A 15,017-nucleotide genomic window follows, 5' to 3' on the forward strand; every position below is an offset into this window, starting at 1 on the left:
TTGTGGGTGCTTGTGGGTACTTGTGGGTACTTGTAGGTACTTGTGGTTACTTGTGGGTGCTTGTAGGTACTTGTCGGTACTTGTAGGTACTTGTGGGTACTTGTAGGTAGTTGTGGGTGCTTGTTGGTACTTGTAGGTACTTGTGGTTACTTGTGGGTACTTGTAGGTACTTGTGGGTGCTTGCGGGTACTTTAAGGTACTTGCGGTTACTTGTAGGTACTTGTGGGTACTTGTGGGTGCTTGTAGGTACTTGTGGGTTCTTGTGGTTACTTGTAGGTTTTTGTGGTTACTTGTAGGTACTTGTAGGTAGTTGTGGGTGCTTGTGGGTACTTGTAGGTACTTGTGGGTGCTAGTAGGTACTTGTGGGTGCTAGTAGGTAATTGTGAGTGCTTGTAGGTACTTGTGGGTACTTGTAGGTACTTGTAGGTACTTGTGGGTGCTTGTAGGTACTTGTGGGTGCTTGTAGGTACTTGTGGGTGCTTGTAGGTACTTGTGGGTGCTTGTAGGTACTTCTGGGTACTTCTGGGTGCTTGTAGGTAGTTTAGGGGTGCTTGTGGGTACTTGTAGGTGCTTGTAAGTAGTTGTGGGTGCTTGAGGGTACTTGTAGGTACTTGTGGGTGCTAGTAGGTACTTGTGGGTGCTAGTAGGTAATTGTGGGTGCTTGTAGGTACTTGTGGGTACTTGTAGGTACTTGTAGGTACTTGTGGGTGCTTGTAGGTACTTGTGGGTGCTTGTAGGTACTTGTGGGTTCTTGTAGGTACTTCTGGGTACTTCTGGGTGCTTGTAGGTAGTTGTGGGTGCTTGTGGGTACTTGTAGGTGCTTGTAGGTAGTTGTGGGTGCTTGTGGGTACTTGTAGGTACTTGTGGTTACTTGTAGGTACTTGTGGGTGCTTGTAGGTGCTTGTAGGTACTTGTGGGTGCTTGTAGGTACTTGTGGGTACTTCTGGGTACTTGTGGGTACTTCTGGGTGCTTGTAGGTACTTGTAGGTAGTTGTGGGTGCTTGTGGGTACTTGTAGGTACTTGTGGGTGCTAGTAGGTACTTGTGGGTGCTAGTAGGTAATTGTGGGTGCTTGTAGGTACTTGTGGGTACTTGTAGGTACTTGTAGGTACTTGTGGGTGCTTGTAGGTACTTGTGGGTGCTTGTAGGTACTTGTGGGTGCTTGTAGGTACTTCTGGGTACTTCTGGGTGCTTGTAGGTAGTTGTGGGTGCTTGTGGGTACTTGTAGGTGCTTGTAGGTAGTTGTGGGTGCTTGTGGGTACTTGTAGGTACTTGTGGTTACTTGTAGGTACTTGTGGGTGCTTGTAGGTACTTGTGGGTACTTGTAGGTACTTGTGGGTGCTTGTAGGTACTTCTGGGTGCTTGTAGGTACTTGTGGGTGCTTGTAGGTACTTGTGGGTACTTCTGGGTGCTTGTAGGTAGTTGTGGGTGCTTGTGGGTACTTGTAGGTACTTGTGGTTACTTGTAGGTACTTGTGGGTGCTTGTAGGTACTTCTGGGTGCTTGTAGGTACTTGTAGGTACTTGTGGGTGCTTGTAGGTACTTGTGGGTACTTGTAGGTACTTGTGGGTGCTTGTAGGTACTTCTGGGTGCTTGTAGGTACTTGTGGGTGCTTGTAGGTACTTGTGGGTACTTCTGGGTGCTTGTAGGTAGTTGTGGGTGCTTGTGGGTACTTGTAGGTACTTGTGGTTACTTGTAGGTACTTGTGGGTGCTTGTAGGTACTTCTGGGTGCTTGTAGGTACTTGTAGGTACTTGTGGGTGCTTGTAGGTACTTGTGTGTGCTTGTAGGTACTTGTGGGTACTTCTGGGTGCTTGTATGTAGTTGTGGGTGCTTGTGGGTACTTGTAGGTACTTGTGGGTGCTTGTAGGTACTTCTGGGTGCTTGTAGGTACTTGTGGGTGCTTGTAGGTACTTGTGGGTACTTCTGGGTGCTTGTAGGTAGTTGTGGGTGCTTGTGGGTACTTGTAGGTACTTGTGGTTACTTGTAGGTACTTGTGGGTGCTTGTAGGTACTTCTGGGTGCTTGTAGGTACTTGTAGGTACTTGTAGGTACTTGTGGGTACTTGTAGGTACTTGTGGGTGCTTGTAGGTACTTGTGTGTGCTTGTAGGTACTTGTGGGTACTTCTGGGTGCTTGTATGTAGTTGTGGGTGCTTGTGGGTACTTGTAGGTACTTGTGGGTGCTTGTAGGTACTTCTGGGTGCTTGTAGGTACTTGTGGGTGCTTGTAGGTACTTGTGGGTACTTCTGGGTGCTTGTAGGTAGTTGTGGGTGCTTGTGGGTACTTGTAGGTACTTGTGGTTACTTGTAGGTACTTGTGGGTGCTTGTAGGTACTTCTGGGTGCTTGTAGGTACTTGTAGGTACTTGTGGGTGCTTGTAGGTACTTGTGGGTACTTGTAGGTACTTCTGGGTGCTTGTAGGTACTTGTGGGTGCTTGTAGGTACTTGTGGGTACTTCTGGGTGCTTGTAGGTAGTTGTGGATGCTTGTGGGTACTTGTAGGTACTTGTGGTTACTTGTAGGTACTTGTGGGTGCTTGTAGGTACTTCTGGGTGCTTGTAGGTACTTGTAGGTACTTGTGGGTACTTGTAGGTACTTGTGGGTGCTTGTAGGTACTTGTGTGTGCTTGTAGGTACTTGTGGGTACTTCTGGGTGCTTGTATGTAGTTGTGGGTGCTTGTGGGTACTTGTAGGTACTTGTGGGTACTTGTAGGTACTTTTGGGTACTTGTAGGTACTTGGAGGTACTTGTGGTTACTTGTAGGTACTTGTAGGTACTTTGCCTCCTCCATAGGATTAACATTACACTAAGTTTTGGAAGCTCGTAACTCTGGTTATATTCTAGGAGAGCGGTAGCTCTCTTAGATAAGACTTCATACTGCTCTTAATGTATAAGGAGGGTTTTTGTTTGGATGTAGTCTTTTTGTATTGTATTAATTGTTTCGAAAAACTACAATTCGGGCCCTCAATATGTGGTTAAAATTTCAAAATGATCCACCCATTAGTTTATTTTATAAAAAATAAAGTTGCTAAGGGTGGTTTTCATTTGCGTAAAATTAGTCAGTGTTTTTGGTGAAAAAGTTAAATTTTCTCATAGAAATAACATGGAGTTTTCCTCAAATTTTGTGGCCACCCTTTTGAAATGAAATATTCGTTTGTTACATTTGGGAACGGTTTTATATCAAAATATAAACCTTTTTCTAGGACCTTTTTTAAGCTTTTTGAGAAAAATTAAGTTTAAGTGCTAAATTTCATGTTTTTTAATCATGCTTTGACTTACGTTGTTGCAGCCTATATGTACTGTTGGACTAACGTCGTTTTACCGGGGATAAAGCCGAGAAGAAAGCCACTCTTGCACTTACGCTGTTTTACCAAGGACTTTTATCTGATTTTATTCTCTTTCGTTGCAAAAACAATGATTTTTCGTAACTAAACTATATTAACGATTACAGGTAATTAAGCTAGATTAACGATTACAGGTAATTAAGCTAGATTAACGATTACAGGTAATTAAGCTAGATTAACGATTACAGGTAATTAAGCTAGATTAACGATTACAGGTAATTAAGCTAGATTAACGATTACAGGTAATTAAGCTAGATTAACGATTACAGGTAATTAAGCTAGATTAACGATTACAGGTAATTAAGCTAGATTGACGATTACAGGTAATTAAGCTAGATTGACGATTACAAGTAATTAAGCTAGATTAACGATTACAGGTAATTAAGCTATATTGACGATTACAGGTAATTAAGCTAGATTGACGATTACAGGTAATTAAGCTAGATTAACGATTACAGGTAATTAAGCTAGATTGACGATTACAGGTAATTAAGCTAGATTAACGATTACAGGTAATTGAGCTAGATTAACGATTACAGGTAATTGAGCTAGATTAACGATTACAGCTAATTAAGCTAGATTAGCGATTACAGCTCAAGCAGTGAGGATTGAAGTTATGTAATAGATGCTTGGTCAGTTCAAAAGCTTTAACTAATGAAAGTACAACGCGCTAAAACGTTTTCTCTCCTAAGGTTTCTAAACAATTTTAATTAATATTAAGACTGAAGTAACAGATATTAATCAAAACGCGTCTTGGATTTAACCAAGACCTAAAAAGTATCGATAAGAACAAGGTTAATCACTTGACTGAATGCGCAGATATTGAAACTTTTTTTTAATAAAACTTACATGTTTAAGAAAGTAATGTTCCATCACCCTATTCCATTGAATAAACTTTTTTTACTGGTAGTAAATTTTTTCCCTCTCAATAATTGGAAAAATTTACTTATCTCGGGTTTTCGAGCACAATTCCATTCCCCGAAAACATTTTATAACTACATTTATTATCACTTTTAAGAGTTTTCGTGTGGAAAATACCTACACGAGTACACGTAACAATGACAAAACCATTTAGGGTAGTCTGCTTTAGCCTCTGCTGCGCCAGATACGAAGAAGGAGGATGTATAGTTGTATACCCCCCTTGATAGAAGTACGCCTTGTCGCCTTGTTCTATTCTCATGCCTGGCCTCGTCACCAAGGCAATAACCCACTCAATTACGCGTTAAGCTGCTCGAGAATTCTGTGTGAATTACTTTTTAAGGTATTCGTCAGCAAATAGTAATTGTTTTTGTGAGCATTCCTCGCCTTGAAAACCTTTCTACCAAATGCTACCAGAAGTCTCTGGGGATACTAGAAATACTACATTTGGGTTTAACTCATCCCAATTATCCTCGTCTGACCTACCCCCCGATCGAATCACTACTACGATGCCTGACTATTTTCCCACTGTTAGCGAAATTACATCCATTCTTAAATCTCTTGATATTAAAAGCGCTTCGGGCCCAGACGGGATACCAAATCGCGTTTTAAAAAATTGCTCTACCTCACTAGCCTTCCCACTTCACCAACTTTTTGTCAACTCTCTGACCTCCGGTTGGGTCCCTGCTGCTTGGCGACTGGCTCATGTTACACCAATTTACAAGGGTAAGGGTAAAAAATGTGACGCTCAGAATTATAGACCTATCAGTCTCACATCTTCCATATGCAAGGTCATGGAGAGATGCCTTCGCTCCGCCCTTCTGGCCCACGTCGGCCCGTCTCTTAGTCCTTTTCAGCATGGCTTCCTCCACAATCGTTCGGTCGAGACAAATTTACTATCTGCCTTACATTGTTGGTTGGAGGCTCTTGATGTTGGTGGACGGGTTGATGTGATCTATCTTGACGTTGCGAAGGCGTTTGATTCCGTTCCCCACGCACGCCTATTGGCTAAACTACAATCATTCGGGGTCTCCAACAACATCTTCCACTGGATTAAGAGTTACCTCCTTGACAGATATCAAGCTGTGCGCGTTGGTACCTCCCTGGGCGACGTCCTCCCTGTCTTGAGTGGAGTCCCCCAGGGAAGTGTTCTTGGCCCCCTCCTATTTGTTTTATTTATCAATGATTTACCCCTTGTAGTTTCCTCCCCAATTCGCCTCTTTGCCGACGACATTAAACTCTACCGCGTTATCCATTCTTTTGAAGATGTTGCTATACTCCAAAAAGATCTTTCTGCTATTGAGGCTTGGGCAACTGCTAACGGTCTTGCATTTAATGCTGGTAAATCTGTGGCCCTTACCATTCAGCGCCAAGCATCAAACACCGCTTACCCTTCCCCCTATCATTTAAATGGCCATGCAATCCGGCGCGTAAATGAATGTAGAGACTTGGGGGTGCAGGTTACACATAACCTGAAATTTGATTCTCATGTATCGCGAACATGTGGCCGTGCCAACGGCCTCCTGGCAGTTATCAGGGCAAATTTTCCAAATTTATCCCCCTCCCTTCTCACTCGCCTTTACGGTTGTTATGTACGTCCCATTCTTGAATTCGGTAGTCAGATTTGGAACCCTCATTCCGCCCATTCCACTTCCATCCTTGATGGTGTTCAAGCCCGAGCATCACGTATCCCACGTTCGCTGTCCCACCTATCACGCGAGAACCGTTTAGAAACCTTGGGATGGGCCCCTTTATCACTACGTCGCTCATTCCTAGATCTAATTAGTCTATTTAAAATCTTAGTCAATCCTACACAAGATTTTTTCACCTTTGTCCATCAGTCGGTACATACTCGCGGACACAGTCGTAAACTATTCCTCAAACCCTTTAAAAGAGATTGTCTTAAGTTTTCTTTTTACCGTCGAGTCATTCACCTATGGAATGCACTTCCTGATGAGCTAGTGTCTGTTCGTTCTATTAATATTTTTAAGAGAAAACTACGTATTCATTTAAACTTGTAAAATTATTCTTAAAATTTCAGTGTTAGAAATTCCTATTATAAGCAAACTAGTGATAAATCTTGTCAATCCTTGTGATATTTTGTAAATATGAAATTTAAAAAAAAAAAGAAGTACTATTATCAATTATCTTTTTAAGCGTGTTTTGGAGCTGTAAGGCTACTAAGCCCTAGCCCTTAAATAAATAAATAAATAAACCTGGAACAAAAGATTTACTATAGGAAGATTCGCAGCCACAAGTTTAAAAACCCATATTCCTTTAAAACCGTTAATACATTATCCTTGTTCCTGAAGATATACAGACTAAGTAGCAGAGTCGAGCCATAGCGTCGTAGATCACGCGACTCGGTGAACGCAGGCTATTTTGCAAAATAACCAAGTCAGAATTTTCAGGCTACGACCGCGCTTAAGTTAATAATTACAACAAAGAAAATCAAAAAATTACGAATATCATGCACGCCCCTACTGCTTGCGCACCATAGAAACGCCATGGCATAGAACCGTGTAAATAGAATGTTTCTTAGTGATTGTTCCAGTAAATAAAGCCTTAATTATTATTATTATTACCATTGTCTTTCGTACAACTGCTATAGGCCCTTTCTACGTAAAAAAAGAGATGTCAATCCTCAGTATCGGGACATACAGGGGGTTGACCCCTCGCCGTCTCTGCTCCATTTATGATCTTTCCATCGAGCGAGATGGAAGGCAAAGTTTTACCCCCGTGTCTTTCCCTCTAAGATATGTCGAAGTGATCTATTACACAATTCAGTTTAACCAAGAGTAAAAATCATAACGTCCCTATTGAATGTTCTGCCATTGTTGAAATTTGCACTAAAATTAACAAAAGGTTTCACTATGGAGCGTACAGGGCATGAACGGGAGGATATGTTAGCAACTTATTAACGACACAATGTCATACACGTACTCTCTTAAAAGTGATAATAAATGTAGTTATAAAATGTTTTCGGGGAATGGAATTGTGCTCGAAAACCCGAGATAAGTAAATTTTTCAAATTATTGAGAGGGAAAAAATTTACTACCAGTAAAAAAAGTTTATTCAATGGAATAGGGTGATGGAACATTACTTTCTTAAACATGTAAGTTTTATTAAAAAAAAGTTTCAATATCTGCGCATTCAGTCAAGTGATTAACCTTGTTCTTATCGATACTTTTTAGGTCTTGGTTAAATCCAAGACGCGTTTTGATTAATTTTATTAGATATGATAAATAAGAAAGTACAAAATAGATAATAATAATAAATGGCTTTTTATTGGAGCAATCATTAAGATAAGATCTTATTTGCAATGATGTCCAGTCCGTTTTAAATTAAAGTAAATAAAATTCTATTATGGTAGATAAAATTCAAGTAGGCCTATAATTAATATTGATATATTTTTGAACTTCTAGTTTGTATTTCTGGAGGGTTTTTTGGGTTTTGAGTTGATGGGGTTGATTGTTCCAGAGCTTGATGCCTCGAAATTTAACGATTTTGTCTCTGAAGTTGGAGTCAAAAGCTTCATTTGTAAAATTGGTAGTGTTTCCTCTTGTTCTTTATATATTGTTGTTCTCAGTGAACCTCCACTACACAACTAAACCTCCTCAAGTCAACTAAACGTCCTCAAAACAGCTCGTCCAAAAACAACAACGAAACGCAGGGAAAAACACAGCTGGAGAAATCTGAAATGAAATAAGTTGAAAAATATAAATTAGTTCGACAGTACAAACTTAAAGGCCGACTTCCCACGAAAAGGGTTCTTACGAACTGAAAACCGAGCATCGAGACTAACAATGGGGCGACCGTGCCGATTTTCGAGTTCATGCTGAGACCAAATTTTGAAGCGTTCTTACTAACTGAAAACCTTGCAAGGAGGGTTCTTACGAACTGAAGATAAACAATAGAGGGTCTCATAATATTTTCCCCCCAAATTTTGCATCCATCTGACGTAAAACTAGGGGCTCTTACTAACTGAAAACCGTGCAAGGCGGGTTCTAGCGAACTGAAGATAAACAATAGGGGATCCCTCGGCTCTGACGGGAACCGATAGGTTCGAGGCTTATTGATATCCGCGCCTAGGTCGATTCTATTCGAAGTGAAGATCAACAAAAGTTGCTTCTACAATCGCGCTTTTAAAATTTATTTCGAGAGAAGGGCTATTGTATATTATCACAGAACAATTCTACTTCAAGAAGGCGTGTTATTGGTATTTACAGGTTGCTCCTGGTACAGCAAATGTCCCGTAACCGCTTTACAATAGAGTAGTGTCGGTAGAGGGGGGAGTAGACTGTGTATCCCTCCCTCCAGGCGCGCTTTTGTAAGAGGGGATACTGTACGCGCCTGGTAGGGGGATGACACTTAGCTAAGAGAACTGACATTACTCTAATAGAGAACGTCGCCACCTAAAAACCTCGGTCCTTCTCTAAAGGATAAATGAAAGTATTTTTCTTGTACCGAAAAGAGGGATGGGAGGCTAGAACCCGCCTTGCACGGTTTTCAGTTAGTAAGAACGCTTCAAAATTTGGTCTCAGCATGAACTCGAAAATCGGCACGGTCGCCCCATTGTTAGTCTCGATGCTCGGTTTTCAGTTCGTAAGAACCCTTTTCGTGGGAAGTCGGCCTTTAACAGACTGTAATTATACTAATGAAAACAACCAATTATTACTAAAACTAAATGAAATTGAAAATGGTATTTTCCAACGTATTAAAAGCTAACTAGTCTATTTGGGAATGATTTGGGTAAATCATGCTAGCAAGAAAAAACCACGTGGACCTAAGCCTTTGCGGCTTGGTCCATGATGATTCCTTTCTTTAAAGGATTTAACAATAAATTGATAAAATAATATAGGGTTGGTACTGGTAATTGTGAACACTTTTTACAAATCTTTGAATAACTTCCGTGGCGCTAACGTTAGACACCTGAAACTTTCAGGACATGAAATATGATTCTTTAGACACAAATCGTTTTTGTTTTCAGCTTTTTAACTCTTTAAAATTTTGCACAATATCCTATTTCCAAAACCCCTTAGAGAACCCCAAATGTGAACAATCGCTGGTAAATGTAAACACCCTGACCCTAAATAGTGAACGCGGGACCCAAATGTGAAGACCAACGCTAATCAAATGGGAGGAATAAAAAAGGCCCTTGGAAAAAAGCTACCAATACGTAGGGCCTAAATTCATGCACCTGGATTAAAGTTTACGCAGATTTGATAAGTGATAATTGGATAATATAATTAAAAACAATACCTGAGTCAAAATGCTCAATAATTTGTTGAGAAGTCACATTTTATTCAGCTCCTAGAATAATAGCTGACTCGCGATCCCGCTTTCCCGCCCAATAATTAGTGGTAGCTACGGCCCTCTTACGGCTAAATTGAAAACTTTACTAAAGGCGCGAAATTTCAGTCTTTTCTTTGGGTCAATGATGTACTTTAAAGTTAATATTATCTGAAAGTAGCTTGTTTACACCACTGTTACCTTTAATCTTTTAGTAAAATAGCTTAAAGAGGATTCGAATTAACCTTGAAACGCCGTGTTCACATTTGCAATTTTTACTTGGTTTTTTCCAACTCTATTTTTGAATCGAATTCCGAACCGAAACCAGAGATTTTAATATCAATTTTATAGCAAAAAACGTGATCTATCTATTGGTTAAAGGTTTGTTATCGTGGGATTATTGTAACTCTTGCTAAAGCTTATTCCCCGATGGTATTGTATTAAGAAACACCTAAAATTGGCATCAACTTAAGCTGATCAGCCCGAGTTGGTGCGTATATTGGCCCTTATCTTTCATCCACGTATTCCTACAATATTCTAACCATTTTCATCGTAATCCTCGATATTCAATCTACAAATTGAGCCCTTTTAAAAGGAATTTGAGCCGCCCAAAAATTAGTTACAAAATGTTAAAGAAAAAGTGTTCACATTTAGAATTGTTCACAATTACCGGTACCAACCCTAAATATAACATATTAAATACACTAAAATATATAAAGATTATTAGTAATAAGTAATATGGACTAATATAAATTATTACTTTCAAGACTATACAAATAAAACACAAAACATTTAGGGAAGAACAAAATAAAAACCGTTCGCTTACCTCTCAACTAGAGGTGTGCGGTTAACCGTTTCAATCGAATAATTCGATCGAATACCGAACCGAATAATTCGATTCGGTATTCGATAAGCCTATTTTCACTATTCGATTCGAATATCGAATACCGAACTGACTATTCGGTTAAAGTTCGACTACCATAAATTTTGGTCCTTGGCACTAGAGAGACCCACCTTATTTAAAAAAATATCATCCCAATTTTTTTGTCTCCCATCAAAAACTACCAGCAAGTGCATAGGAAAATTGTAAGGAATACTTGACCACCAATGAGGAGAGGAATTTTGAAATTTAGGAGCTTCTAAATGTTCTTCTCCTTGCTTTGTATTGACTATTGGCAAATATTAGGGTTACTACCCGATTAATCGCGAATAGTTGGCCTAGTATTCGCGAATATTAGGGTTAAATATTCGCGGTTACTAGGCTTAACTATTCGCGATTAATCGGGAAGGAAAAAAATTACCAAGGCCCAACTATTCGGTATTCGATTTGGAATAAACTATTCGATTCGGTATTTGATAAGGAAAATTTTTTGCTATTCGATAACCGGTTCGATACCCAAAAAGTGTTATTCGCACACCCCTACTCTCAACCAAGGAATGACCAAAATAATCTCGGCCGCATGGCGTTACGCGGGAGGTCACGTGGTAGGGGGGTGAGAATAGGGTATAAGCTATTTTCACCCGGGAGGGGGGTGAGAATAGCGTATAAGCTATTTTCACCCGGGGGGGGGGTGAGAATAGCGCGTAGGCTATTTCCACCCGAGGGTGAGAATAGACACTCTCTATTAACTTTGGTATCGATTGGTAAAACAATTACACTGAATACTCTTATGTCTGTCAAAGGAGGATGGAACAGTTTCACGTGACTTCCTTGATAACGAACCCACGCAAGATATAGACAATCAAGTGGTTGATCAGGCTGAAGTTACGGAGGTAATAACGCGTAGTGTTCGTTAATCCAATAATGCAAGTCATGGATAATCGTGAACAAATATTAGACAGATTCAGAAGAAGCTTGAAAAGTTCAAATGTTTCGAAATACGCATTAATGCAGGGTTGTTGATGAGAATTATGATTGTAGTTACTTAGTTCTTAAAGTAACAGGCGGCTCTATTATCACCCCTAGCATGCTGGCTAATCTTCTGGACAAGAATTTTACCTTGCCAAAGGCAGGAACCAATCAGACCTAATGCACTAGGTCCCATTGGTTTCTGCCTTTGGTGTAACTAGCCTTTTTCCAAGCTTAGCCAGCGTTTAGTAGAAAGGGCATCTTTCAGGGGCATCAACGGAGCCGCCCTTTGCTTTAATAAAACCCCAAGTTGTTTGTTCCGTTTGTGTAAGATAAATCCAATATTTGAGGTCAAACTAGATGTGCTAGTATATTTGATTAGATAAGCTTGCTATTTGGTATTCTGATAAATATTACATAATTTCGGTGAACCTATAACATTTTTGACCTTCGTAGATTCCTGTTCACTTCTGGTGATATTCCGGATAAAGAGTTGATTGATCTTGATAAAGGAAAGAAAGGGTACCGAAATAGTTTCACCAATAGGGACTTGGCAGTACTACGTCATGTAACGTCAGGCTACCTTCCACTAGTGCTAAAAAACATACCAGGAGGAGGGGCTTATGTAGCTTTCATTCTGTTAAAAAAACATACCATAATGGCGCTGGGGGCGGAGTTAAGCCCGTATTGCCAAGTCCCTATTCGCTACATTCCACAGAATGCGAATTTATTTCCGGAGCTAAACTCGGTGCCAAAAATGTAGCAGATTGAGGCCTAGCTCGGTATAGGGGGCGCTAACTAAAGGTGTAACATGACTCGCCACCTACCTTACTCAAGATCAACTTATCTATTATGAGGCTAGAATAGGTTTAAGATAGGAGCCTGATGTATGTCTGTTTGTTTTCGAAGACTCAGTAGTGCATCCGATATAATGTGATGGAGCATAAATTTTAAAGATGAGGATAGAGAGTTTATGTAAATTAAAAAATGCCCGAAACCACGCTTTAGGGATGAAAAACATCTAAATGTTTTATATAATAATATATGACCATAATTCATATATGAAAGCCTGGGAATTATTTTATTTTATTAAATTTGGTTAAGAAACGATATCTAATTTACTAGGGAGAAGGTATAAATTCGCGCCACGTTTCTAGCTTTATCTCTAGTCCGAACGTAGGTCCGGAGTTAATCCCCACCTCTAAATTACAACCAGCATCTCATTGGTTCTTGAAAACCCACGTCAGCGCGACGCGAATGAAGAAAATTACTGACGACTGAGGAGAGGCGAAATAGCCCGGCCTCCTTTTACGTCCCCCCCCCTTGTATTTTGATAAGGGGGACTGGGACTATGGGGTGCGAATACTTAGGAATCTTATACCTTCTCCCTAGATATCCCTTCTTGATTTGGTTAAGCAAAATCATTACCAGAATGTCAACACCAAACGTAATTCATAAGATATCTTTTCTTCCTATTAATCGAAATGGGATGGAAACATTACTTTAAAATTTCGGATATAATCTTGATAAAAAAAATTTAAATTATAGACAGTTTTCACTGTTCGGGACTAGAGAAAATTGCTCCCCCTTTAAGCTTTTTTTTCCCCATTTAATGTGTGTATTTTAATTTTTAGTGTGACGTTTCAATGTCTAACATGAAGAAAGAGAGAATCAAAATTGTGTTAAGAATAAATGAGCAACAAGAGGAAATTGGGAGGCTTGATGAGGAAATTGAAAGGCTCAAGGGAATCATTGGAAACTTGAAAAATGAAGTTGAAGATCTTACGGTTTGTAACGTTCTTTCTTTTATAGTCGATTAAATAACGAAAATCAGCTTAATTTAGTAGTTAATTATTTGAATAATTAGGAAAAAAATGGATTGAATCGAAACTATGATTATGCCATAGCAGGACCAGTTGAATATGATCCTGAATCATATGGACTAGTATTGTCTCATCCATTTTCCATACACCAACAACCTCAAGAACAAATTGAAAGGTATTTAAACAGAATCTCACCTGCTAAATTACAACCAGCATCTCATTGGTTCTTGAAAATTCACGTCAGCGCGGCGGCGCGAATGACGTAAATTACAGTCATATTTTCCGACAGAGGAGAGGCGAAATAGCCCGGCCTCCTTTTACGTCCCCCCCTTGTATTTTGAAAGGGGGACTGGGACTATGGCGCGCGAATACCTAGGCATCTTAGACCTTCTCCCTAATAAACTAGATATCCCTTCTTGATTAATACTTGTGCTTTATAATTATTTATTTATTTATTTATAGTTTGCAAAGTATTCCCACTGAGTTAATCAGCAACATTTCCCAAAGTCTACTCGAAAACGAAGCCGTGAATCACAATCAACTTGGTATAAATTTTTTTTTAACAAATATTATAACGTTTCCCTGACCTAAACCTAAAATAAAAGTCGTTGGTGCAATCAGCACAACATAGAGAAAAACAAATCGGAGAGAAATTGGTTTTCAACTTAGGCTCCGGCTCGAGGCTTAGTTCCGCTGTGGTTGTTAGTGCATGCTTACATTACAATGATTGCAGCGACTCGGTATCGTGACGTCTGGCTCCTCGGCTGTGCGCCAAGGTAAGTGAGCGCATGCGTTTAAGATACAGAAACGGCTGTGCCTTTCAAGTTACCAACCCTCTTTGACTCTACTTCCTACATGTTGGAACTTAGAAATTGTGTGATCCTGAACTGAGTTCTATATTATATTTAGACGCAGCTTGAAAGCATGATATGTAGAGAAAACGATTTCAGTAGAAACCAGTAGTATACTTCTGCGACATACTTTACTGTGTTCACTTCTCTTGTGGAAATAATGAACGTTGTCTCGGTCGGAAGCCTCTAAAAGTCCAGGTCAAAATATAATTGATATTATAGGGAAATAAGAGACATATTAACATTTAATGTAAAATTTCATTAGAAAAAAGTGAGGGTTCTACTAAAATCTAGAGTAGCATGTATGGGATTTCCAAGAGTTGCTGCCATAACCTATCGGTGAGTGGTGCTTGCCTTTTGTAGTAGCTGACGAGTGACGTTCCCTGTGGGTGGTCCCGCTTATTAGCCATACTCATGGAGGAAATAAACATAAGAGAGTTAAAGGGGGAAGGGGGACGGTAAATTGAACGGCAACAGTCGTTTCTGTATCTCGTGAGCTTGAAAACTCACGTCAGCGCGACGCGAATGACGAAAATTACTGAAGACTGAGGAGAGAAGAAATAGCCGGCCTCCTTTTACGTCCCCCCTTGTATTTTGAAAGGGGGACTGGGACTAAGGCGCGCGAATACTTAGGCATGTTATACCTTCTCACTAGTAAACTAGATATCCCTTCTTGGTGGCATTCCTTGTCGGTGGTCGTCCTTGTAAGCCCGTCAGTACCCTTTAGATTTGAAAAGTCAGAAAGTATAATTCGTCAAACATCATCGCATCCGAAACAGTTTCCACTCTCATAGGTACCCACATACATAGGTAACATGCATACGCTCATGATGAAAAGCTATCATACGCTATTGTCAAATGTCAGATAGAGTTGATGTACTCCCCTAACGGTAAAGAACTGTTTGATCATTGGTTTACACGAAATCTGTAGCCAATGATTGATTGA

The 15,017-nt window shown here is 39.9% G+C and overlaps 1 protein-coding gene across 4 annotated transcripts in view; it reads left to right on the forward strand.

Annotated features, from left to right (window-relative positions):
- LOC149679476 (uncharacterized) overlaps positions 1–15,009 on the forward strand; it is a 34,924-nt gene extending 19,915 nt beyond the window's left edge. Inside the window, exons 1-6 of one of the 4 annotated variants that reach the window (XM_089835310.1) lie at positions 11,162–11,321; positions 11,854–11,919; positions 13,032–13,184; positions 13,265–13,395; positions 13,683–13,765; positions 13,842–15,009. In XM_089835310.1, coding sequence (XP_089691436.1) covers positions 13,044–13,184; positions 13,265–13,395; positions 13,683–13,765; positions 13,842–13,969 — 483 coding nt within the window. In that variant the 5' untranslated portion in view covers positions 11,162–11,321; positions 11,854–11,919; positions 13,032–13,043 and the 3' untranslated portion in view covers positions 13,970–15,009. Of the gene's footprint in view, positions 1–11,160; positions 11,322–11,853; positions 11,920–13,031; positions 13,185–13,264; positions 13,396–13,682; positions 13,766–13,825 lie in introns of those variants that run through there. The other 3 variants (XM_089835309.1, XM_089835312.1, XM_089835311.1) reach the window with 3 other exon arrangements.
- The last annotated feature ends 8 nt before the right edge of the window (positions 15,010–15,017 follow it).

This window comes from Phalangium opilio, unplaced genomic scaffold (genome assembly GCF_054372755.1).
Source record: "Phalangium opilio isolate 3A_F unplaced genomic scaffold, DU_Popi_V2 ptg000041l_1, whole genome shotgun sequence".
Classification (NCBI taxonomy): domain Eukaryota; kingdom Metazoa; phylum Arthropoda; class Arachnida; order Opiliones; family Phalangiidae; genus Phalangium; species Phalangium opilio.